The 26,833-nt window shown below is 40.0% G+C and overlaps 2 protein-coding genes across 2 annotated transcripts; both read right to left on the minus strand.

Moving 5' to 3' along the window:
* Positions 1–1,987: 1,987 nt before the first annotated feature.
* Positions 1,988–7,220, minus strand: LOC103908612 (uncharacterized). Its single transcript, XM_005160956.6, has 4 exons — positions 6,881–7,220; positions 6,740–6,802; positions 6,593–6,655; positions 1,988–3,140 (listed from the first exon to the last, which is right to left on the minus strand). Exons 1-4 carry the CDS (start codon positions 6,939–6,941, stop codon positions 2,428–2,430), a joined length of 900 nt encoding a protein of 299 aa, XP_005161013.1. The 5' UTR covers positions 6,942–7,220; the 3' UTR covers positions 1,988–2,427.
* Positions 7,221–10,605: 3,385 nt separating this feature from the next.
* Positions 10,606–26,583, minus strand: gb:ai877918 (expressed sequence AI877918). The gene is made up of 8 exons (XM_073936107.1): positions 26,506–26,583; positions 25,310–25,429; positions 24,195–25,201; positions 15,777–15,849; positions 15,629–15,691; positions 15,494–15,550; positions 15,125–15,190; positions 10,606–13,738 (listed from the first exon to the last, which is right to left on the minus strand). The coding sequence occupies exons 2-8, from the start codon at positions 25,365–25,367 to the stop codon at positions 12,600–12,602; spliced, it is 2,463 nt and encodes an 820-aa protein (XP_073792208.1). The 5' UTR covers positions 25,368–25,429; positions 26,506–26,583; the 3' UTR covers positions 10,606–12,599.
* Between the last annotated feature and the right edge of the window lie 250 nt (positions 26,584–26,833).

The following is a 26,833-nucleotide window of genomic DNA, read 5'->3' on the forward strand; positions in this document are numbered from 1 at the left end:
TATTAGTTGTATCGTAAAGAGCATTTACAAAGTGTTTGAGTGTTTTCAAATCACACTAGCATAAATAAAATCTGTCTGAGATCATATTTCGAGAGGAATTTGGAAAAAAAAAACCTATACTTTGTTCAACTTCTTAGTTAAAATTGACTTTGTCTACATTTAAACTAGTTAAGTTTGTTTATTAAGCCAATTAGTACATGGTTTTGTTCTGTTTTAATTAGTATAATAATAATAATTCCTTACATTTATATAGCGCTTTTCTGAGCACTCAAAGCGGTTTACACATATGGGGGGAATCTCCTCATCCACCACCAGTGTGCAGGATCCACCTGGATGATGTGACGGCAGCCATTTTGCGCCAGACCGCACACCAGCTGATTGGTGGAGAGGAGACAGAGTGATGAAGCCAATAATGATATGGGGAGGGTTAGGAGGCCAGTGGGCAGATCTGGCCAGGATGCCTTTTCGAAGGACATCCTGGGGTTTTTAACGACCACAGACAGTCAGGACCTCGGTGTCATCCGAAAGACGGCGCTCACTGAGAAGAATAGAGTCCCCTTCAATTCACTGAGGCATTAGGACCCACACAGACCGCAGGTTGGGCGCCCCCTGCTGGCCTCTCTAACACCACTTGCAACAGCAATCTAGCTTTTCCATGTGGTCTCCCATCCAGGTACTGACCGGGTGCAGCCCTGCTTAGCTTCAGTGGGCGACCATGTGAGAGTTTGCAGAGAGCTAGCTGCCGGTATAACAAAACTATTTAACCAAAACAAAACTAACTACTTGTTTTGGTCTTCATAAGCAGCCCACTGCCAGTTTGACCATTTATATTTCAGCACTCTGGGTTGCCTTGGCGGAAAAAGCACGCATATCATTTCAGTCTTATCTGAACAAATGTATGTGGGCATGTTTAAAAATGCAACATCCGAAATGAGATGCAGATTCAGAGTTATAATAATCCACATGAGGTGATTTTTAATGAGTAAATAATACAAATATTACCAACACAAACGTTAGCGGAGCAGTTACAGCATAAAAGTGGACTTCCACTACAGTGTTAAATCTGCGCACAATGTTGCTGAAAACCCTACTGATCTGGAGAATGTCAAATTTAGGGCTGCAAATGTTTTAACCAGATGGAGGACAGCATGTTTACACATTTATTATGGTCACACTTGCAAGAAATGATCAATGCATAAACACACTGGCATACCGCAGGTTGCCAGATGTAAATCTGGCAACCTGCGTCATTGGAGGAAAAAAAAAAACTATTTATACTCACTGGTCACTTTATTAGGTACACCTGTCCAACTGCTCGTTAACGCAAATCTAATCAGCCAATCACATGGCAGCAGCTCAATGCATTTAGGCATGTAGACATGGTCAAGACGATCTGCGGCAGTTCAAACTGAGCATCAGAATGGGTAAGAAAGAGGATTTAAGTGACTTTGAACGTGGCATGGTTGTAGGTGCCAGACTGGCTGGTCTTAGTATTTCAGAAACTGCTGATCTACTGGGATTTTCACGCACAACCATCTCTAGGGTTTACAGAGAATGATCCAACAAAGAGGAAATATCCAGTGAGCGGCAGTTCTACAGGGCGCAAATGCCTTGTTGATGCCAGAGTAGAATGGCCAGACTGGTTCTCCAATATATATATATATATATATATATATATATATATATATATATATATATATATATATATATATATATATATATATATATATATATATATATATATATATATAGGGTGGGCCATTTATATGGATGCACTTTAATAAAATGGGAATGGTTGGTGATATTAACATCCTGTTTGTGGCACATTAGTATATGTGAGGGGGCAAACTTTTTAAGATGGGTGGTGACCATGGGGGCCATATTGAAGTCGGCCATCTTGGATCCAACTTTTGTTTTTTTCAATAGGAAGAGGGTCATGTGACACATTAAACCCATTGGAAATTTCACCAGAAAAACAATGGTGTGCTTGGTTTTAACATAATATTATTCCTTCATGAGTTATTTACAAGTTTTTGACCTCTTATAAAATGTGTTCAGTGTGCTGCCCATTGTGTTGGATTGTCAATGCAATCCTCTTCTCCCACTCTTCACACACTGATAGCAACACCGCAGGAGAAATGCCAGCACAGGCTTCCAGTATCGGTAGTTTCAGGTGCTGCGCATCTTGTGCATATGTACTAGTTTGTGAAACTTCACTAGTTGTCAGACAGATTGCGCTACTTATCAGAATTATGGGAATTATCGGGCTGACAATATTTAATTGGATGAACTGTTTTAGTCTTATGCCTTACCCAGAATATATAAGCACATTTAGATCATTTACTTTAATCATCATTATTGGAATATGAAGAGACTTTCAACCAGCACAACAACACACGTTTCTGAAGACGATCACCTACTGCAGCTTTAAGTCTGCTCAATGGCATAACCTAGGCAATGTTTCTTCTCATGACTTTGTAGACTGTGAAAAAGAGCAAAACTCATCCCACATGAGGAGCAACGATACGGCTTTTCTCCCGTATGAATTCTCTCATGAACTTTCAGCGTTGACGGATAGGAGAAACACATCCCACAGTGCGAACACTGATACGGCTTCTCTCCAGTGTGAACTTTCTGATGAACTTTCAACGTTGACGAGCTGGTGAAACTCTTTCCACATTGTGAGCACGTGTAGGGTCTCTCTCCAGTGTGAATCCTCCGGTGTGTATTTAAATTACTCGTCGAACTAAAAGTCTTCCCGCAGTCTGAGCACACGTGCGGTTTCTCTCCAGTGTGAACTCTCATGTGTCTGCTGAGCACTGATTTGTACTTGTAGGTCTTTTCGCAGTGAGAGCACGCAAACTGCTTTTCCCCGTTGTGAACTTTCATGTGGATGCTGAGCTCGGATTTAGTCATGTAGCTGTTTTCACAATGAGCGCATGCAAACTGTTTTTCCTCAGTGTGAACTTTCATGTGTGCTTTAAGAGTGGATTTATGCATGTAACTCCTCCCACACTCCGAGCAGATGAACGTCCTTTTAACTTTAGTGTCTTGATTCTGTTCAGGCTGGGAATTGGCTGCATTTCCATCTTCATCTGCGAAACGATGAGGCGGTTTGCGTTCATCCGCTTCCGCAAGGCCTAAAATTAACATTAAATCCCCATATTTTAATCATAGAACAGACGAATTAGAAACAAACATAGTTAACCTCAAGCTGGTATATAAATCTACTGGGTTTGCTGCCATATAGTTTTAGATCAATTAGGATTTTCAGTTTTCATCTTTAATTCTGTAGACCAGGGGTCTCAAACTCGCGGCCCGCGGGCCATTTGCGGCCCTCAGTGCAATATTTTGTGGCCCGCGCCGACCGCTGTACACTGATAGAATCAGCGGAGCGGGGAGAGAGAGCGCTCCCCGCTCCGCTGATTCTATCCGTACACAGCGGTCACTGGCATTCCCCGCCCGCCGTGTAAACAAAGGGGCGGGGATGCCGGTGACGTCACCACGCACCCCGCCCCTTTGTTAGACGCTGTGACGGGCGGGAAGTGTTAAGTGTTAGGCTGATTTATACTTCTGTGTCAAACACCGGTGTAGGCTACGGCGCTGACGCATAGCCCTTCGCCGTGGCCGTCGCCGTCACTGACGTGCACCTCTCAAAAATTGTAACTACACGTCGCAACGACGCGTATCGCAAGCTCTGTGATTGGTCGGCTTGCTAGCGCCAACGAGTCTGGGCGGGACCGAGAGCCGCAAGAATGGCGCGAGCGATTGTTTACAAGTGTGGAGTCCCGTGAAGGAGCTCCGGATGGAAAGTTTTGTTTTGTGTTTACCTCATGGTAAAAGTTGTTGCACGTCCGCCGGTTCCTGCCTCAAAATGAGCGAGTTTGAGTCACTTGTACATCCAGGAAGTGTTCAGAATAGCAAAACAGAAGCAAAGAAACTCGACACAGAGGAACATTTACACCTCACTGCCAACTAGCGTTTCGGAAGTGTTAATGCAGACCAACAGAGACAGCGCGCAGAAGTATAAACCCCAGGTAAATTGAGTTCGAGACCCCTGCTGTAGACTGATTTCACGCGGCCACTATTTTAAAAGCGAAGTGAGGCTGAGGTGTGAAAAAACCCGGAAGTATTGCCTAGAGCAGGGATTCTCAACCGGTGGGCCTCAGCGATTCTGCAGGTGGGCCGCGAGATAGATTAAAATGAACTCTTGATACTAAGGGCCCTATCATACACCCGGCGCAATGTGGCGCAAGGCATGGTGCAATAGTATTTTGCTAGTTTCAGTTCGGCGCAAGAGTCGTTTTGAGGCGTTGCGCTATGCTGTTTAAATAGCAAATGCATTAGCGCTCATATGTGCACCCATAGGCGTTCTGGTCTAAAAAGAAAGGCCATCTGAGGCGGATCGCTGGCGCGTTGCTATTTTGAGAAACTATAATAGATTTTTCATTAGAACAAAACAAACCCGGTCTAAACTCCAGCGCAGAGTTGCGCCTCACTTACACACTGCTTAATACACACAAGAGAGCAATAGGCAAATATCTTTACATATGAAAAAATTTAAGGATATATATAGGATATAATAAGAATAGATATAGGATATAAATATAAAGGATTAAAATATTACAAAACATATTATTTTCTAGCCTACATAAATATGAAAAATCACTGCTTTTATGTCTTCTTCATCTCGGGAGGCTTTTTCAGTTCATTCATAACAATTAGCTTTGGTATATTGTTATTATTATTAGCAGTATTATTTATTATATCCATATTTATATTTGTTTTATTATAAACAAGCTTAGATTTGTCCACCTGTCAGGTTTTAGACAATATGGGGCGCAGCATGTGTTTTAGGATATAACTCAGGGTTTTGAGCTCATTTTGTTATTTTTGTTCATTTATTTGTTTGCTGGAAATTAGAACTGAATTTAGAAATAGTTTTGAAACTAATATTTGCGCTTAACAAACGCAATTAATTATTTATAGACTAATTGATGTCTGTGTGTAAAGGTTTCCCTATCCAAGAGCAAAAGTGAAAGTAGATCCATTATCTCTCATTCTCACGCAGTAGATGCTCTGTTTACCAGTGTTCTGTTAAAAAACTGTTAACTGTTTGCTAGTGAAATGTTCAGTTTTTCCACTTACACTTACTTTACGTCCTGTAAATGGCGAATGCGCTTATGGCGCGACGCAGCTGGCTCTTAAAAGGAATGGAAACCCAAGTTTCTGTCAAACTTTAATTGTGATTAGCACTAAGTATTGTCAAAAGAACGGGCCCTAATTCCATAGATAAAGTGAACAATAACACGTTAAGCGTTTTCTCCCCATTAAAGTCTATAATAAGGACAGGCTTAACATAACTTTACAACAACCGAGGGAAACCAAACGTTGAAAGGCTGTTCATAAAATCAAAGTTCATGTGATCAAAGTAAAATTTGATAGAAATGGGATTTTCCCCGCTTCTTGTTTAGGTATATTAAGCCATGTCAAGCCTTTTTCACGTTAAGCGTTTTGAAAATGTTCCTGCAAATAGCACAGACTACAACAGAAATGTGTTGGGGCACCCCAAAAAGTTTATAGATTGTTTACTAGATTTCATGGAGATGCAATCAATCTAACGTGTTATGAGTAGTTACTGTTGTAATGTAGTGTGTGTGTGTGTGTGGCGTTTTCTCTCTCTCATTTCCAAGTATTCGCAGATGCAGCAGATTCATGATTGGCGCTTGGATTTGTGGCGGCTGTTTTTAAAACCTCAAAATTCAGTGGTTCCTCGCTCTCTCCGATTCCCCGCTTGTTATTCTCTGTGGAGATATTATTGCTCGAGTGATATAAATGAGTGTTTGTTGCTCATGTCCCTTACAGGGCGTTTTGTGAGATGCTGATGTGAAGTATTCTAACCGGAGAAACCCGGTTTTCTGTCTCCCTGTCTGACTTGGAGCATAGGAGGAAGGTTTGGTGCCTTTTGTTTATTATTTTCGTTTTCTCCTGTGTTGTTAGTAGGGAGGTAAGTTTTCTGTATTCAATTTATCTATGTTCCAGGGAAGTTTTCTATAATTAATTTAATTTGGTTTGTTGTCTTTTATTGTGGCTGAACCCCTACCGCTGTTATTTTTGCTCTTTATTTTCTGTAAATAAATAATATTTTCTTGTTAATTCTCAGTGGTTGCGTTTATGGTTTATATTTTGGGAAGAGAGAGCGCGCGGGCATCAGGGAATATATTTGTAATCCCTGTTATCTTGTTACGTTTTGGTTAAACCTCTGTTTGATTAGGGATTTTTAATTTAATTTGTAACAAACGTTATAAAATCTTACCAAATCAAGATATCTATTTGTCATTGATGAAACTGTATTCAAATGTTCGCAGTGTTACATTTGTCTAATATCGTGCAGCCCTAGTTCACGGTGAACTAAAGAGTGCTAATGTCGTTCTGAAGTCATACTTACATGTGATTTCAGTGCGAATACCATGAGAGTACCATGTTAAAGGCAGCATGACACAAGTTGTCACTGAATAATTGTGCGAATCTAACTTTACCTAAATCTTTAATGTCATTGTCAGCCATTAAACAGCAAGAAATAAACACCAACCTATTTGTTCCTCTGTCTCTTCATCTTTTATCCTGCAGTGTTCATCCGAAACCTCCACCTTCACTGGTTTCAGGAGTAACAATAAACGTCAGTGTGCATCATAACATTTCTTTTCAGTCAATGAAGAGTATTATGAAAATCACAAACCTATTTGTTCCTCCGTATCTTCATGTTTTATTCCGCAGGGCTCTTTCTTTAACTCAAACTTTACTAGTTGCAGATGCATTAATAAATGTCAGTTATAATGTTAATGGTCAGTTATTAAATAGTAAGAATTAAAACACAAACCTATTCGTTCTTCTGTCTCTTCATCTTTTATTCTGCAGGTTTCCTCCTCAGTCTCCATCATTACTATAGTATGTCAGTTGATTCTCCTGCAGTAATTCCTCCTGTTTGACCAAACCTACAACATGGGTTTATTTACCAGCTGACAGAATCCGTGATTTGAGGAATCGTAATCGTTATCCACTCGGTCTGGTAGCGTTTTAATCCACTGGTTATTTTTAAAGATCTCTCCTTATAATTAATAAAGTGAATGCACTTAGTGTGATAAAGGCAGTATATTTAGAGCCGCATGAACGGATGTTTTCCTTCTAATGTTTACATTCTTTCCGCGCTCTTCTTCTTCTCTTAGACTCGGATGTTCGTCTTTGTTTCCGTTGCTCGAGCGCCACCACTGGCGGAAACTGATGCAAACATTTCTTACCCACTTCATCAAGTACCACCTCAGAAAACAATTGTCTCTCCAAGTACCACCATACAGAGCAGTATTGAAATTCAGTAGCGTAGTTGGCCCAGTAAAGCAGCTACAGCTTTGCACAGTTCAATAATGTGGCAGATTAATTCCTACTATTAAGAATATTCATTATTGTCAGTCACTTTAAACATTATAAATAGTCTAAACATTAACACTGTACTGTGCTTATTTGTATAAAAAAAAAAACTCCTAAAAACGTCAACATTTAAATTAAAATGTTCTTTTAAAAGTTTAAAATTGTAGGTTACTGTTCTTAAAAAAAGAATAAAGAAAAAAATAATCCTGTACTTAAAAGTAGCCAACTCATCAACACCTGGAAATGTTGCCTGGATATAGGCTATATGGCATCATATATTTATATACAAGTCATTTTGTTCAATTTTGAAATATATGTAGCATGTACACATGACATATTTGATTCCTCCGCTAGAGATGCGCGGATGGGCTATTATTTCATCCGCAACCGCATCACAAAACTCATCATCCGTCCGCCATCCATCCGCACTCACATTTTCAACCAGATTTTAAAACCGCACCCGCCCGCCATCTGCTGACTGAGCTCTTTATTTGAACGGCTTATTCCTTTTTATTATTAAATGAATGTTTCTTTATTGATTATTAGAAAATAGAGAATGACTTTAATGACATGCAGTTAATTCAAACGTGCAAGTCAATGGAGCTCAGCTCTCCACAAATGGCTCTGCAGCGAGCACCACTTGGGGGTCAATGCAGCATTAATTGACGCTTTGAAGTGACGCTAAACAATACGAGGACGTGTCGTTTCACTTGATTCAATTCCTCGGTCCTTGAGTCTTTTCCTTGCGTCCTTCCCTCGCATCCTATAGGGGTGGAAAGACGAGGAAAGAAAGCAAGGAAAGGAAACAAGGATACACAAATAAGAAATGAGAAGCACCCCTATAAAGCTCTCAGAATATCAGCAGTGAACTCCGTCTCCAATTGGCGCACAGGGACAAAAATAAATAAATAGCCTAAATTAAACGCACTGTACTGTACATTTTTTTTACTATTATTGTAGCCTAATAGAAAACGCATTTTGACACATTATTTCAACATTCAGACGAGAGCGCCTCGCCTCAATGCGCCCGGCTGCACTGAAGGAGCGCTCGCTCGCAGCACTTATTGCTGGAATGCATAGAATTCTCTTGGCAAGGTGCTGTAGTCGTGGGAATGACTGGCCTTGTTTCTCCTAAAAGGAAAGTAGATTTTCCTCTGCTGATCCGTCTATACGGAAGTTTGTAAAGGAATACTTCTGTACTTCATCCAGAATTAGTGCATCCGATTCCTCCTCCCATTCTGTGAAGTCAGTCCTAGGCTTTTTCGTTGGTGCGCCAGCTATGTGTACAAAAACAGTACAACCGCCCACCACCCGCCCGAATTTAATTAAAATTTTATTTTTCGTCACGTCATCCGCCCGATCCGCGGATTCCGCGGCTGTAACCGCCATCCGCGCATCTCTATCCTCCGCGTACCACTAGAAGGAAACTCGTGTACCACGTACCACAGTTTGAGAACCACTGCTCTATGATTTAAATTTCGTTAGTTTTTCTCAGTGGCTTTGGTGCATTTGCACGAGTTAACGCATTTCTCAAAACAATTAGTCATTTGTGCACATAACAGTAGCAGTTTCTCATTCCTCCCAACAAATTGCGAATGCTTTTGGACATGCATCACATACAACAACTCTGCTATTTATAACATTATCATCTGCTTATGTCATGTCAGACAAAATGAACTAAACTTGTGAATGCTGAATAGTCAATCCATGTAAAACTAATAATCCTCGTTTCATTACTGGAGTCATTACATACAATAATGTTGAACAAAATCTGTCAAGCTCTGTTTATAAAACATTTTAAATCTCTTTTTTTTTCTGAAAATGTCTTCTAAATTGACCTATTTCATGAATGATTTGCAGAGCTGTGTATGTTGTACACACAGTCAGAATTATTAGACCCCTTGAACTATTAGCCCTCCTGTTTATTTTTTTCCCCATATTTCTGTTTAACAGAGAGAAGATTTTTTCAACACATTTCTAAACATAATAGTTTTAATAATCTCTAAGAACTGATTTATTTTGTCTTTCTTATGATGACAGCACATAATATTTTACTAGATATTCTTCAAGACACTTCTATACAGCTTAAAGTGACATTTAAAGGCTTCACTAGGTTAATTAGGTTAACTAGGCAGGTTAGGGTAATTCATAGATATATACACTAGATGTCGCCTGGCCTACTGTTGTCTATTGGACAGAATGCGTCAATAGCGCCGCCATCTTGCTACAGGGTAGCGCTCCTTTTAAATGAATGCGGGACCAAGGTACAGTGGAGGACTGTGGCCATCCAAAGCCAGAGATATACACATATACACATATATCTGTGATCGGGAGTTTTCCTGGATGTTAGTATGTAATTTTTTTTCTAATTACGAAAAGTATCATTTGACATCACTTTTCTACATTGATGGATCAGTGATCTCACGGGCATTCCTGACAAAAAGCTTGTGTTTGTGTGTACTGAAATGTACTATTCACCCTCCCTGTTAAATTTAATCTAATCATGTCCTGAAACACAGCTCCTCTCCTGCTTTCACTTCTCATACTGACGGAGAGAGCGATTCGTTTGTGAATGAATCCCCCGAACGACTCTTTCACTAACGCTAGTCGACAATAATAAAGTTTCTGGCAGCGCAGCGTCTCGTTGTCATATTTCTTTTGCATTGTTTGCTGATTTTATTCAACAAAACTAGCATAAGCCGAGTGTTTATTGCGAGTTGGAGCTGCTTTGCCGTATGGTGAATGCAGTAAGTGACTGTTATCATCAATAACGTGACCTGATTAGCACAAAAGTTCAGAACATACAAAAACAGAAAAAAACGTATTATTACCTATGAAATGTTCTGCCTTTGTGATTTGTTTTCTTTGTTTGCTCGTTACTACACTCGTAGACCGCGCTAAAGTCCCGCATCTTCACGTAATAACACTGTCTTGACTAGTGCGGTTGAATGACATTTGTCCTGGGAGCACTGTACCAATGTGGCGGCGCTATTGACGCATGCTCAGGGTCCCTATGCGATATCTAGTGTATATATCTATGAGGTAATTAGGCAAGTTATTGTATAACAATGGTTCGTTCTGTAGACCAGTGTTTCTCAACTGGAGGGTCGTGACCCAAAAGAGGGTCGCAGGAACATTTTCAGTGGGTTGTGGAGTGTGTGATCAATAAAACAACAAAAGTTTAGATTTTAACTTATATTTAGCTTATACTAGACTTTTATTTTGAAATGTGCACACAACTACCGTACTGTTTGACATGTGAAATTTAATTTCATTATATCAAGAAATATATCGAAGCACAAGTACAACCCTGAATATGTAAAGTATGGATTTACATATATTGATGACAAAAAAGGCTTAAAAGCTCAGTGTGTCATATGTAGTGAGGTGCTTTCACAAGAGAGCATGAAACCTTCTAAACTAAAACGACGTTTAGAAACCAAACATCCCAGTTTCAAGGACAAACCTGTGGACCGTTTTCTAAGACGACTCCCAAGAGCTGAAAGCATCACAAAAGTGCAAACATTTTGTTAAATGACAGCAATAAAATATTGTGTATTTGTAAGTCTTGGTGATTTTCTTATGATTTATCTGTCACTACTTGTGTGTTAACAAATAAATACTAATTAATTACAATTCCTAAAATTATATTATAGTGCCTAAAAATTTGGGTCGGGGCTTGATGACCATGTAAAGGTGTTGGGTCCCATGGCCAAACCAGTTGAGAACTCCTGCTGTAGACCAATGGAAAAATATATAAAGGAGCTAATAATATTTTCCTTAAAGGGGTGTTTAAAAAATTAATACCTGCTTTTATTCTAGGCGAAATGAAACAATTAGGACTTTCTCCTGAAGAAAAAATATTATCAGACATACTGTGAACATTTCCTGAATCTGCTAAACATAATTTGGGAAATATTTCAAAAAGAAACAAACACTCATTCACACACACTCATCCACTACAGCCATTTATTCATTTTATTTTTGGCTTAGTCCCTTTACTAATCAGGGGTTTCCACAGCAGAACGAACCACCAACTATTTCAGCATGTTTTACACAGCAAATGCCCTTCCAGCTGCAACCCAGTACTGGGAAACACCCATACACACTCATTCACACAGACTTATACACTACAGCCATTCATTCATTTTATTTTTGGCTTAGTCCCTTTACTAATCAGGGGGTTCCACTGCAGAATGAACCACCAACTATTCCAGCACGTTTTACACAGCAGTTGCCCTTCTAGCTGCAACCCAGTACTGGGAAACGCCCATACACACTCATTCACACACACTTATCTACTACAGCCATTCATTCATTTTATTTTTGGCTTAGTCCCTTTACTAATTAGGGGTCGCCACAGCAGAATGACCCACCAACTATTCCAGCATATGTTTTACACAGCAAATGCCCTTCTAGCTGCAACCCAGTACTGGGAAACACCCATACACACACACTTATACACTACATCCATTCATTAATTTCATTTTTGGCTTAGTCCCTTTACTAATCAGGGGTTTCCACAGCAGAATGAACCACCAACTATTCCAGCACATGTTTTACACAGCAGATACCCTTCTAGCTGCAACCCAGTACTGGGAAACACCCATACACACACTTATACACTACAGCCATTTATTAATTTCATTTTTGGCTTAGTCCCTTTACTAATCAGGGGTTTCCACAGCAGAATGAACCACCAACTATTCCAGCACATGCTTTACACAGCAGTTGCCCTTCTAGCTCCAACGCAGTACTGGAAAACACCCATACACACTCATTCACACACACTTATCCACTACAGCCATTCATTTATTTTATTCTTGGCTTAGTCCCTTTACTAATTAGGGGTTGCCACAGCAGAATGAACCACCAACTATTCCAGCATATGATTTACACAGCAAAAACCCTTCCAGCTTCAACCCAATACTGGGAAACACCCATACACAACCATTCACACATACACTATGGCCAATTTAGCTCATCAGTTTCCCTATAGCGCATGTGTTTGGACTGTGGGGTAAACCGGAGCACCCAGAGGAAACCCACACCAACATGGGGAGAACATGCAAACTCCACACCGAAATGACAACCGACCTAGCCGGGACTCAAACCAGCGACCTTTTTGCAGTGAGCCACCATGCATAAAATGAGTTTTGATATATATCAGATTTCTACATGTGTTTTCTAGCACTCGAGTAGTCTACAAGGGAACTCCGCTCACTTAGGGAATGTTTCTTCTCGTGAGCATGTAGATCATGAAAGTCAGCAAAACCCTTCCCACATGTCGTGCACCGATAGGGTTTTTCCTCGACGTGAACTCTCTCGTGAACTTTCAAAGCTGACGAATACGTGAAGCTCTTCTCGCAGTGCGCACACTTGTACGGTTTCTCTCCCTCGTGAGTTTTCAGATGGGATTTAAACACTGATAAGTACGAGAAACACCTGCCACAGTGCGTGCACTGGTACTGCTTTTCTCTAGTGTGAACCTTCTGATGATTCTTCAGTATGGACGAGCTGGTGAAACCCTTCTCACAGTATGAACACTTGAAAGGTCTCTCTCCAGTGTGAATCCTCTGGTGCACTGTTAAGTGACTGACCTGTAGGAAGTCTTTCCCGCAGAAAGTGCACACGTGAGACTTGACGCCAGCATGATATTTCAGGTGGGATCTTAACTGCGACGCCCAGATAAACGTTTTATCGCAGTGATCGCAGCTGAACGGTTTAGCTCCAGCGTGAAGCTTATGATGCTCATGGAGGGTGTTTTTATATTTGAAGCGCTTCCCACATTTATTGCATGCGAACGGCTTCTCTCTAGTGTGACTATTCATGTGCACACTTAAGTGAGCATCGCATGTGCTACCGCTATTACATTGAGAGCGTGCGGTCGAGCTTTTCTTATCGTGAACGCTCATGTGCGCGATTAACACGGATTTATAAACGAAACGTTTGTCACAGTGAGTGCAGGAGTAGGGTTTGTTGCCATTGTGCATTTTCATGTGAGCTTTGAGTGTTGCTTTGTGCAGGTATCGCTTTCCACACTGTTTACACACAAACCTTTTCTCTCCAATGTGCGCTTGCATGTGTCTGTTGAGCTCGGCTTGATTTACGTAGCTCTTTTCGCACTGCGCGCAAGCAAACTCAGGCTTTTTTCCATCGTGGACTCTCATGTGCGCTCTGAGAGCTGCTTTAGTCAAGTAGGTCTTTTCACACTCGGCGCAGGAGAAAGTCTTTTTAAGCGGGGATTCCTGTGAATTGGCTGTGTTTCCATCTTCATTTGTGATAGGATGAGGTTGTTTGGGTTCATCCTCTTCTGCAGGGCACAAGAGCAGAGAAATTAGAACAATAGATAGATATACAATCACCGGCCACTTTATTAGGTATACATTACTAGTAGCGGGTTGGACCCCCTTTTGCCTTCAGAGCTGCCTTAATCCTTCATGGACGTAGATTCAACAAGATACTGGAAATATTCCTCAGAGATTTTGCTCCATATTGACATGATAGCATCACATAGTTGCTGCAGATTTGTCGGCTGCACATCCACGATGTGAATCTCCCGTTCCACCACATCCCAAAGCTGCTCTATTGTATTGAGCTCTGGTGACTGTGGAGGCCATTTGAGTACAGTGAACTCATCGTCATGTTCAAGAAACCAGTCTGAGATGATTCAGGCTTTATGACATGCTGCGTTATCCTGCTGGAAGTAGCCGTCAGAAGATGGAGACACTGTGCTCATAAAGGGATGGACATGGTCAGCAGCAATACTCAGGTAGGCTGTGGCGTTGATGCTCAATTGGTACTAATGAACCCAAAGTGTGCCAAGAAAATCTCCCCCACACCATTACACCACCACCACCAGCCTGAACCGCTGATACAAGGCAGGATGGATCCATGCTTTCATGTTGTTGATGCCAAATTCTGACCCGACCATCTGAATGTGTCAGCAGAAATGGAGACTCATCAGAGCAGCAACGTTTCTCCAATCTTCTATTGTCCAGTTTTGGTGAGCCTGTGTGAATTGTAGCCTCAGTTTCCTGTTCTTAGCTGACAGGAGCGGCACCCGGTGTGCTCTTCTGCTGCTGTAGCCCATCCGCCTCAAGGTTGGACGTGTTGTGTGTTCAGAGATGCTCTTCTGCAGAGCTCGGTTGTAGCGAGTGCTTATTTGAGTTACTGTTGCCTTTCTATCAGCTGGAACCAGTCTGGCCATTCTCCTCTGACCTCTGGCATCAACAAGGCATTTGCGCCCACAGAACTGCCCCTCACTGGATATTTCCTCTTTGTCGGAGCATTCTCTGTAAACCCTAGAGATGGTTGTGAATGAAAATCCCAGTAGATATGCAGTTTCTAAAATCCTCAGAGCAGCCCGTCTGGCACCAACAACCATGCCACGTTCAAAGTCTCTTAAGTCCTCTTTCTTTCCAATTCTGATGCTCACTTCATCTTGTCCATTGTCTACATGCCTAAATGCACTGAGCTGCTGCTATGTGATTAGAAATTTTTGTTAACGAGCAGTTGGACAGGTGTACCTAATAAAGTGGCCGGTGAGTGTATATAACATATAGCCTCATGTGGGTATCATATTTCCAAATTCAAGTCAAATTTAGGACTGCTTAGGATCACTATGAAAGAATTTTCAGACTTACACAGGGCAAATTTACAGATTTATCTTAGAAAAATAGTTAAGGGCAACACAAACCTATTTGTTCCTCCGTCTCTTCATCTTTTGATCTCCAGGTTTCTTGCTTAATCTCCATCTTTACAGCTTTCAGAGACATTATTAAATGTTAGTGATCATCATAATGCGACTTATCACTCATTAATAATCACAAATACACTTCTCATTGTGTTATTAGCAAATGTTAATATTAGTTCTTTTGGAAGAACACCATACTACATTTATATACTGTCCAACCCTTCACACAACTCCTTAACCTTTCTAATAATGACTGTAATGTAATAACCTTTCGTGAAGCTGCTTTGGAACAATGATTATTGTGAAAACAATAAACTTGAGTTGAAGAGAATCATGAAAACACCTTATAAAACAGTAAATGCAAACACAAACCTATTAACTCCTCTGTCTCTTCATCTTTTCTCCTGCAGGGTTTTTCCTCAAAATGTCCTATTTACAAATGCATAAATAAATATCAGTTTTTTATGTCATTGTCAGTCATTTAGGAGAAATAAAATGAACACAAACCTATTTGTTCCTCTGTTTCTTCATCTTTTATTCTGCAGGGTTCTTCCTCAGTCTCAGACTTTACTAGTTTCCAGATGCATTAATATATGTCAGCATTGGTGTCCATGTTTATTGTGAGCTATTAAAGAGAAAGAAGTAAAACACTGACCTGTTTGCTCCTCTGTCTGTTTGTCTTTTACTCTGCAGGGTTTTTCATCAATCTCCATCTTCACTACAGTACGTCAGCTGTTCTTCCCGTTTACTTCTTTAACTTTGGGAAGATAGGAATATTCCTCAGCATTTAAAATCTCGTTATCTGCTTCAGATTAGGGATGCAACGATTAAACGGTTTCACTATTAACCGCGATTTAATTCAAGTTTAATTAATCGTAAACAATTCTTTACACTCAAAACAGGTGTGAAGGATTCGGATTTCTGCTTTCCAATCCGTCTCATCATGGAACAACGTTTATCCTTTTCATCATCCTGTTTCTCAGTATTTAACTGTGAATTGATTTTAACTAATGAATAAGTTAAAACTGCTTACTGTAAGAATGTTCTATGTCCTTGTTTCTCTTTTTGCCTGTCTATTTTAACTTTGTTTTCAGGAAACACACAAACCAGGTCATAGGTCACGGAGATCTCTCTCTCTCTCCCCATACAGAGGAGAAGAAGACACCTGTTCTAGTTGTCCTGATATTGCCTGTAATATTATAGCTGTTTGACTGATCTGTTTTTGAGTATAATTAATTTTAAGGTAATTCCTTTTTGTGTGGAGACAGACTGTGTGTAGTAAAGATATCACAGCAGACTGTTGATGGAAACAGTCTTGAACCAGCCTGATAACACAGCTGAACGTACAAGAAACATCCTTGAGTCTTTAACACAGATGGTCGTTTGTGTCTATTGTGTTCCTGGTTTAGCTTTTTACAGGTCGGAGATCAGCTCCTAATAACTTAGGGCGACCTCACCTCTAGGCATCAGGTCGCCATCCATATCTAGAGACAGATACAATGCTTTCTTTGACGCACACACTAAGGCCATCCATATCTGGAAGTAGATACTATGTTTCTTTGACGCATGTATTTAGAATTGTCTATTTCTGTTGTAACCAATGAGAACTGTTTACCTGGATCCCACCCTTTCTGGACTTGTGTAAAGAGTATAATTGTTCGATTGTTGAAACTGTGAGCAGAGCGGCCTAGGAACTCATTGAGAGTGTTGAAGCTGGCTTCTGCGAATGAAACTGCAAACTATCTTGAGCAAACTTAATTTATTTTTTTTAAATCTCTGACTCCGGCTCTTCTTCATCTACCAGACTGCTCATTCTTTGGGTTAAACTGTAAACTATCCCTACAGCTGCAAATAAGCAAAGTTGTGCCAACTGTGCGCTTGTTTAAAGTTTAGAGCATGTACACCGAGGCAAATACCCACACGCACTCGATTAAACGCTGAATTTAACTATGGCTGAGGCTATTAACTAAGAGCTCTTCACATATACCATCTTTTGCTTGCACAAGTTCGTTATTTTCAACAGAGGCACAGGATTTATATGCACGTATCGGCAATGATGCAACGCGATCAAGCTTTCCAGGCAAAACAATAAATGCCACAGGCGCACCGCTGATCACGTGACAAGCTTTATACTTTGTATAGAACAGGGGTGGCCAATCCTGTTCCTGGAGATCTACCTTCCTTCAGATTTCAGTTGCAACCCTTATAAAACACACCTGTCTGTAATTATCAAGTGGATTTCAGGTCCCAATTAATTGGTTCAGGTGGGTTTAATCAGGGTAGGAGCTAAACTGTACAGGAAGGTAGATCTCCAGGAACAGGACTGAGCACCCCTGGTATAGAATATACACATTTCTACTCACAAGTTCGTTATTTTCAACAGAGGCCCGGGATTTGCGTGCACGTATTGGCAATGATGCAACGCGATCAAGCTTTCCAGGCAAAACATTAAATGCCACAGGCGCACCGCAAATCATGTCACAAGCTTCATACTTTGTATAGAATATACACATTTCTACTCCAAATAGAAATAAATTAAATAAAAATACCAAACAATTTTGTAATATAGTTAATCAAAAGTGGCTTTTAGACAAACGTTTTTCACTTATTTTTAAATCCAAAGAGAAACGGACTATTGTTTGTTTTTTATTATTAGTTTGTGCTGATTATTTAGCTTCTGAGCAGCAATAAACACTTTAAATACGAGGAGTTTTCATGTGATTTTTATAAACGAGTAGTGTTTTGAATTTAATGAATGCATAATAATCGTGATAATCGTGATTATTCCACGTACAACCAAAATCTATAATCGTTGCATCCCTACTTCAGATTAGCAAGTATATATAATATATACATATGCACAATATGTTGGTTTAACGTCGATATCATAATGTGATTAGTCACAATAGTCACATCACAAGATTTGCAATGTTGACTCTGTTATAATGAATTATTTGCATATGTCTTTCGGATGAGACAATAAACCGTGGTCCTGACCCTCTGTGGTCATTAATAATACCATGGCATTTCTGGTAAAGAGTAGTGGAGTAACCTCAGTGTCCTAACCAAATTCCCTCCATCATCCCTTACCCCCCAATCATTTTCATCCACTGAATTGGCTCTATCTCTGTCTCTCCACTCCCCCTATAGCTGGTGTGTGTTGAAGCACTGGTGCCATTGTCCTGTGGCTGCCGTCGCATCATCCAAGTGCAAGCTGCACACTGGTGGAGGTGTGGAGAGACCCCCCTCATGGTTGTGAAGTGCTTCAGGTGAATGGCCATACATGATAAATGCGCTATATAAATACATTACATTGTTTTTTTTTTGAGGCCTGTGACTGTATGAGGATTTTTAAAAGCATTCAGGCATAGGAAATTGTACTATTAACAACTTTAATATGGATTATTCTGAGTGAATTATTTTTTATGTTTAAATTGATGTATCTGAATACTGTTAGACTTAAAAACGGTAAAACACTGTTTGTTTTAATTGTAACCTTGTCTAAACCAATCCATCTAAAATGATCAATTCTTTGCAAATAGAGATGTTTTTAGAAGAATTTAATTCATATGGTGAATATACACTTTACTAGTACCAGGTTGGACCTCTTTTGCCATCAGAACTGCTTTAATCCTTCGTGGCATAGATTTAGCAAGCTACTGGAAATATTCCTCAGAGATTTTGCTCCATATTGACATGATAGCATCACACAGTTGCTGCAGATTTGTCGGCTGCACATCCATGATGTCAATCTCCCGTTCCACCACATCCCAAAGGTGCTCTATTGGATTGAGAGCTGGTGACTGTGGAGGCCATTTGAGTACAGTGAACTTATCGTCATGTTCAAGAAACCAGTCTGAGATGATTCACGCTTTATGACATGCTGCGTTATCCTGCTGGAAGTAGCCATCAGAAGATGGAGACACTGTGCTCATAATGGGATGGACATGGTCAGCAACAATACTCAGGTAGGCTGTGGCGTTGATGCTCAGTTGGTACTAATGAACCCAAAGTGTGCCAAGAAATTTTCCCTACACCATTATACCACCACCACCAGCCTGAACCCTGAACATGTATCCATGCTTTCATGTTGATGCCAAATTCTGAGCCGACCATCTGAATGTGGCAGCAGAAATGGAGACTCATCAGAGCAGGCAACGTTTCTCTAATCTTCTACTGTCCAATTTTGGTGAGCCTCAGTTTTCTGTTCTTAGCTGCTGGAAAGGTGTACCTAATAAAGTGGCCGGTGAGTGTGTATCGCAGAATAACAAAATATCGTAATGCTAGATCTTTCCAATATCGTGCAGCCCCAAGAACAAACACTTCAACTCAAAATGTGGTATGGTTTGTCAGAAATAACGTGTTATATGTAAAACAAGCTCAATATAGCGTTAAATAATCGTGTCGTGAACTGTTAGTAACGTTAGTCGTGTGCTTCATGGATGAAACCTACAACATGACTAAGTTTTGAAAGCAATTTTGATCGTTATACACTCGGCTGGTGCTGTTTTAATCCACCAAAATTAATAAACGATTTAAAAAGCTTTACTAATACATTATAAAGTGAATGTACTTACGTTATCATACATAAAGCAGACTTATGAACTGCTACGCTCCACTTCTGTTGTTGATACTCTTCTTCTCGTACACGAGGATGTTCGTCCCGGTGTTCGAGCGCCACCTCTGGTGGAAATGGTTAAGTGAGAAGGAATACAGCTGTGGATGCTCACATCAAGAAACTGCTTCTTCATTAATATAGTGATTTGTTGTTTTTGTTGACAATTTTATGAAGGTAATTTTAAACATTTCGATTTAACAGCAACAATAACAACACAATTAAAGGGATAGTTCACCTAAAAATGAAAATTTACTCACTATTATTTACTCTCAAGTGGTTCCAAACCTGAGTTTCTTTCTTCTGTTGAAGACAAAAGAAGATATTTTGAAGAAAGACGGAAACCTGTACCCATTGTCTTCCACAGTATTTGTTTTTGCTACTATTGGATGGCTACAGATTTCCAGCATTCCTCAAAATGTCTTCTTTTGTGTTCAACAGAAGAAACTCTTAAAGATTTGGAATCAGTTGAGAGTAAATAAACAGTAAATAAATTATTAATTTTGGGTGGACTAGTTCTTTAAAAAGTACACACAACGTAGGATAATAGCAATAAGATAACAGTGTGTTTCATTAATTACCAAATAACTTATTAGAGATAAAAACTAAATGCACAATACAGCTTAAATTGCCAATAATAACCTCTAGACAGTATTTAATTTAAAACAGTTTCATCAGCATCTATTTATGAGAAATAAACATGACACATAAATAAATAAAAATATATATATTCATGGTTTTTAGCTTTAAACATTCTTTATTTGTCAATAGGTCATGATGGATGCAATGCTAAGCTTCCTAATTTCATACTAAAGTACATTTATTCATTATATGGAGACTGATAACAACATGATTTATGGAAATGACTAAAACTGTAATTTTCTTATATTTAAATTCCAATATTTAATGTAAATATAACACAGTTCAGGTGGGTTTTAAGTATTTGAATGAATAAAATCTTTCATATAGTGCTTTTAATTCAAAATTTCATGCATAAATTATGGGCACGGTATCGTAGTTGGAGTAGTGTTTTGTCAGCTTGTCATCCTCTGAGAAAACGATTGATGGTCTTCTAACAATCTACGTAATCTCCATCCCCATCGTTGACCGGTCCTTGATAATAAAACAGTTGAGGATGAAGGATTCGGATTTCTGCTTTCCAATCCGTCTCATCATGGAACAACGTTTATCCTTTTCATCATCCTGTTTCTCAGTATTTAACTGTGAATTGATTTTAATTAATGAATAAGTTACCACATTGCTTAATATGAGAATGTTCAGTGCATTTGCCTGTCTCTTTATAACTATTTTCAGAAGCCACCAATCTAGGTCAGAGGTCACGGAGACCTTGAGTGGAACTGATGGCTGAAGACTGGACTCAACTGTTTCTATTGTTATTTCTATGAGTTAATAGTGTCTAAAATTGATTTTACTGTTTTTACGGTTAATTATTTTAAAGTGATTCTACTTTTTATTCAAAATAGACTGTGTAGTAAGAATATAACTGCCTGAATGTAGATTATACCGGTTTTTGACCAGTTTTGATAAAGATGGCTGACAGTACTCTCAGCCTTGGATAAGAAACAGATTATACTTTGTGTGTGTGTGTTCTATTTGATTGTTGATCCGTTTCACAGGACTGGAGTCAGCTCTAATCAGTCTAATGGCCCGTTTCCACTGAGTGGTACGGTACGGTTTGGTTTGGTACGCTTTTATGGCCGTTTCCACTGTCAAAAGGCGTACCGAACCAAACCGTACCGTACCACTTTTTCGGGACCCTTTCGAAAGGGTCCCAAACTGCAGAAAGGGTCCCAAAAGGTGGAGCTACACGAGCAGCTGAACGCTATTGGTTTACAGAGATACGTCATTCGTAGACTCAACAAGCCAGAATGTAAACAAAGGACCCGCCATGTTTGAAATACACAGCGAGAGATTACAGCGGAATTATACATACATATGCAGCCATGGTCGATCCTGCAAACAAACCCTGCCGTCGTCATGATAAACAGCCACAAAGCCATGGAGAAGAGCAGATTCACCCTGTGCCGCGTAGTTTTTAACAAGCCAGTCTGAAGCCCGAGTGGTTTTGCTGTTTTTCTTGCGCTCGCCGCGCGTCTCTATCTGAAATAACAAACTTCTTGATCTGATAATAATAACATGCATTTGATTATTGACGTGCTTTGGAAACCCGATCCTGTGAGAAGCTGACAAACGCGAGAGACACATTCAGAAAGAAAAGGACAAACGCAAGAGTGGAGCGCAGGAAAAAAATGAAAAGCCAGGGAGCACGTTATTTCTTCAGCTAACGTGAACAAACTGCCTTGTTTTAATCTTTATTATCACCTTTTGGACTAATATGAACTGGGAATGATGGAATGACTCTCTAACAGAGGCTTCATGTGCTGATGAAGATTACAGACACAGATGAGAGGTTTTCTCACATGACTGTAGGCTATACTTTGTGTTGTTTTGAACCTAATTAACGACGAAATGTCTGCTGTGTGTAGTTCTTCTGTAGTTGGTAACATATCGGAGACTGTAAGGGTCTGTATGTGTTCATATATGTTCATTTATTTATTTATTTAATATAATTATAGACGATACAGTAGGCTATATCATTGATCTGCAGTTATAAACAACTCCTGTTTATAGAAAAGTTAGTAATAAACATATAAACAGAAGTATTTATGTGTGTAAAGCATCTGTTTTGTGAGAAGTGCTTTTCATATGATATGCGAGCGACCTGTGCAGTCAGTGGAAACAAGCCATGTCTGACGTTAATGCTTAGATATTGTTTAGAATTGTACACATGTGGAACCCCACGTGGAAATGTTCCTAGTCTATCTGTGTTTTAACCAATCAGGCTCGAACACCTATATGTATGACGCAGTTAATGACTTTATGTGTGAGTATAATTGTTATTGATTGGTGATTGTGAGCAGAGCGGCCTAGGCAGTGGCGTAGCGCAAAATGCGGAGGCCCCCCTGCAGGGATCACCGATGGAGCCCCCAGTTAAAGGGGGTGAGGGGGCAGAGCCAGAGATATACACATATATCTATGATCGGGAGTTTTCCTGGATGTTAGTATGCAATTTTTGTTTTATTATGAAAATTATAATTTGACATCACTTTTCTACATTGATGGATCAGTGACCGCACGGGCATTCCTGGCAAAAAGCTTGTGTTTGTGTGTACAGAAATGTACTATTCACCCTCCCTGTTAAATTTGATCTAATCATGTCCTGAAACACAGCTCCTCTCCTGCTTTCACTTCTCATACTGACGAAGGGAGCGATTCGTTTGTGAATGAATCCCCCGAACGACTCTTTCACTAACGTTAGCCGACAATAATACAAGTTTCTGGCAGCGCAGCATCTCGTTTTCATATTTCTTTTGCATTGTTTGCTGATTTTATTCAACAAAACTAGCATAAGCCGAGTGTTTAGTGCGAGTTGGAGCTGCTTTGCCGTATGGTGATTGCAGTAAGTGACTGTTATCATCAATAACGTGACCTGATTAGCACAAAAGTTCAGAACATACAAAAACAGAAAAAAACTTAATATTACCAATGAAATGTTCTGCCTTTGTGCTTTGTTTGCTTTGCTTGCTCGTTACTACACTCGTAGACAGCGCTAAAGTCCCGCATCTTCACGTAATAACACTGTCTTGACTAGTGCGGTTGAATGACATTTGTCCTGGGAGCACTGTACCAATGTGGCGGCGCTATTGACGCATGCTCAGGGTCCCTATGCGATATATAGTGTATATATCTATGTCACAAATTGAGGAGCGGGGACAGTAGGCGGAGTGGAGCGACAACGCGGGGAAGCCTTCACAAACTGAGGAGCGATCACAAACCGAAAGAGGCGAGAGCATCAAAGTAGCTAGAAGTCATTAATTTTTTAACGAGAACCGGCGGCGAGAAACAGCAGCGCGTCTTCATTGGCTATGACGTGGTTCGGCGGCAAGCAATCAGAATGAAGTAGTCCACCGCTTGAGAGGAGTTCAGAAAACACAGACCTGTGAACTTTGGTTCCGACCACAGTTGTTCCCAAGAGTTTGATTATTGCGGTTCATGGATTTTCAATTATTGAAAAATCGCGACGACGTGGGGCCCCCGAATCACGCGGGGCCCCCCGTGGTGCGTGCCCGTCCGCTACGCCACTGGGCCTAGGAACTCATTGGGAGTGTTGAAGCTGGCTTCTGCTGATGTAACTGCAAACTATCTTCAGTAAACTTCATTTATTTATTTAAATCTCTGACTCCGGCTCTTCGTCATCTACCAGACTGGTCATTCTTTGGGTTAAACTGTACACTACCCCTACAAGGACCACTGTTGTGAGACATTTTGTTATCGCAATACTCACCAACAATACCGTGCAGCCCTGTGTTAAAACCCATTTAAGGAGTTACTTGCAAATGACTTGCAAGTGCTGTATCTCAGCATGAACGCTGCTCAACTGTCTGCAATGTTATGCTTCTTCTCGTGAGTCTGTAGATTATAAAACTGAGCAAAGCTCTTCCCGCATGACAAACACTGATACGGCTTTTCCCCAGTGTGAACTCTCTGATGAGCTTTCAATGCTGACGAGTTAGTGAAGCTCTTCTCGCAGTCAGCACACTTGTAGGGCTTCTCTCCGGTGTGAATCCTCTGGTGTATTTTAAGGTTGGTGGATGAACTGAAGGTCTTCCCGCAGTCAAAACACATATACGGTTTCACTCCAGTGTGAACGCTCTGGTGAATCTTTAAGTTATTCAGATGCACGAAACTCTTTCCGCAAAAAGTGCAGATGTACGGCTTCACTTCAGAATGCACTCGGAGGTGTGCGCTCAAATTGGACGACATCATGAAAGATTTACCGCACCGATCGCAGCTAAACGACTTCACTCCGACGTGAGTGCGCATGTGATTATTGAGGACGCTTTTGTATTTGAAACTCTTCCCGCATTCAGCGCACGAAAACAGCTTTTCCTCAGTGTGAACCCTCATGTGCACTTTTAAGTGCCCTTTATGGATGAAACTCTTCCCACATTGAGTGCACGCCAGGGTTTTCTCTCCGGTGTGAATCCTCATGTGCACACTCAGATCTTCTTTGTAAATGTAAGTCTTTCCGCAGTGGCTGCATATGAAGGGTCTCTCTCCAGTGTGAACCCGCATGTGTCTTTTGAGTTTGGATTTATTCGTGTAACCCTTTCCACACCGAGCGCACGCGAACGTTTCTACCTCTCCGGTGTGCGTTCTGTTATGCACACTCAGGTCTTGTTTGTAAACAAAGGTCTTCCCGCAGTGGGAGCAGGTGAACGGTCTTTCTCCGGTGTGAATCCTCGTGTGTATTTTGAGTTTTGATTCGTGCTTGAAACTCTTCCCACACTCAGAGCAGCCGAGAGATCCTTTGACTTCAGCTTTTGTTAGCGCGTTTTCATCTTTTATGATATGATTTTTGTCGTCGGTCATCTCAGGTGGGTCTAAAATCAAAATAATACATTAAGACTTAAAGATGAAATTGCAGTTCATTTGGTGCTAATATTAATGTTCCTCATCTGTCATTAAAGATAATGAAGTAAAACACAAACCTATTAGCTCCTCCGACTCTTCCTCTTTTATTCTGCAGGGTTCTTCTTTTATCTCCATCTTTACTATAGTATGTCAGCTGTTTCTCCTGCTGTAATTCCTCCAGTTTGCTGCTTCTTCAGCTGTGGTAAGATGAGAATATTCCTCAGCATTTAAATAGCAGTTTCAGTTTAAATGCTAATTACTTTTGATTAAACAAGTCCCTTATTTATTATTTGCCACAGCGGAATGAACCGCCAACTATTCCCGCATATGTTTTACACAGTGGATGCCCTTCCAGCTGCAACCCAGGACTGGGAAACACCCATACACACTCATTCACACTACACTTATACACTATGACCAATTTAGTTCATCAATTCCCCTATAGCGCATTTCTTTGGACTGTGGGGGAAACCGGAGCACCCGGAGGAAACCCACACCAACACTCCAATCAGAAACGCCAACTGAGCCAGTTAAGGCTCGAACCAGCAAGCTTCTTGCTGCGAGGGGATCCTTTTAAATTTAATTTAAATCTGTCTTAATACATTTTTAATCAGTTTTAAATTTTATTTGTTGTTTTTATATGCAATTTACTTATTGCGTGGTTGTTTTATGATTAATTTAATCATCCTGTTTATGTAAAACACTCTGAATTATTAATAATATTCTATTAATAGCAATTATTAATCGTCTAAAAAGTGTGCTATATAAATAAACATGCCTATTGCACCATTTATTTACCAGGGTAAACTACATGAAATATAGTTAAAACAATCTGTTATCTTGACAAATTACTGATTGTTCACCATACATTAATTTGTAATCATTTTGCAATCATAATTTATGAAAATTGCCATGGTTTTATTATGCCAAGAGCATAATAAACTTATTTATTTCACTTACTACTATTTTTATAACCACAATTTTACTGAAAACACCACAGTAAACTGCTTAGTGTTGCAAAACCATGGTTAATTTGTGGTTACAAGATGTCTGCTGTGGTTACACCATAGTAGCTAATTATTAACCATAGATTTGCAACACTACCGCTACTTACTACACGTTTAACTATAAACCCATCATTGGATTCAATATCGGAGAAGACTTTAAATCGTTTCCCACTCGGGTTAATCTGTATCAGCGTTTTCATTTACCAAATCTAAACAACTATTTAAAAGACTTTTACTCTAATAAATAGTAAAGTGAATGTACTTACAGTTTGATAAACACAGGTTTAGAGCATTATGGACAACTATTGTTTATGTTTTGTCGATCTTCTTCTTCTAGTAGACTCGAATGTTCGTTATTGTTTCCGGTGCTAGAGCGCCAACACTGGCGAAACCCGATACAGGGCGCATGTGTGTGGACTGTTTGTATTTTTGCTTTATAAAGGGAAGATGTTCAAATTTAACTTGTATTAAATTATAATCAAATTCTGGAGAAATTTTATGTTTATAAATGCAAGTGCCTTAAAACTAAACCACTGTTTTTGATTTTCTAAAAGGGATTTTGGTTATACTGTAAATCTATAAAGTTTATATTAT

Source organism: Danio rerio, chromosome 21 (assembly GCF_049306965.1).
Source record: "Danio rerio strain Tuebingen ecotype United States chromosome 21, GRCz12tu, whole genome shotgun sequence".
NCBI lineage: Eukaryota > Metazoa > Chordata > Actinopteri > Cypriniformes > Danionidae > Danio > Danio rerio.

Coding starts and splice junctions, on each gene's coding strand:
- LOC103908612 (XM_005160956.6), bottom strand. CDS start 6,941: ATGATGGAGACTGAGGAGGAAACCTGCAGAATAAAAGATGAAGAGACA. Junction 6,656..6,739: donor AGATACGGAGGAACAAATAG/GTTTGTGATTTT, acceptor TCCTGAAACCAG/TGAAGGTGGAGGTTTCGGAT. Junction 3,141..6,592: donor AGAGACAGAGGAACAAATAG/GTTGGTGTTTAT, acceptor TGTTAATTTTAG/GCCTTGCGGAAGCGGATGAA.
- gb:ai877918 (XM_073936107.1), bottom strand. CDS start 25,367: ATGGAGATAAAAGAAGAACCCTGCAGAATAAAAGAGGAAGAGTCGGAG. Junction 25,202..25,309: donor AGAGTCGGAGGAGCTAATAG/GTTTGTGTTTTA, acceptor TTTTGATTTTAG/ACCCACCTGAGATGACCGAC. Junction 15,191..15,493: donor AGAGACAGAGGAGTTAATAG/GTTTGTGTTTGC, acceptor TGTCTCTGAAAG/CTGTAAAGATGGAGATTAAG.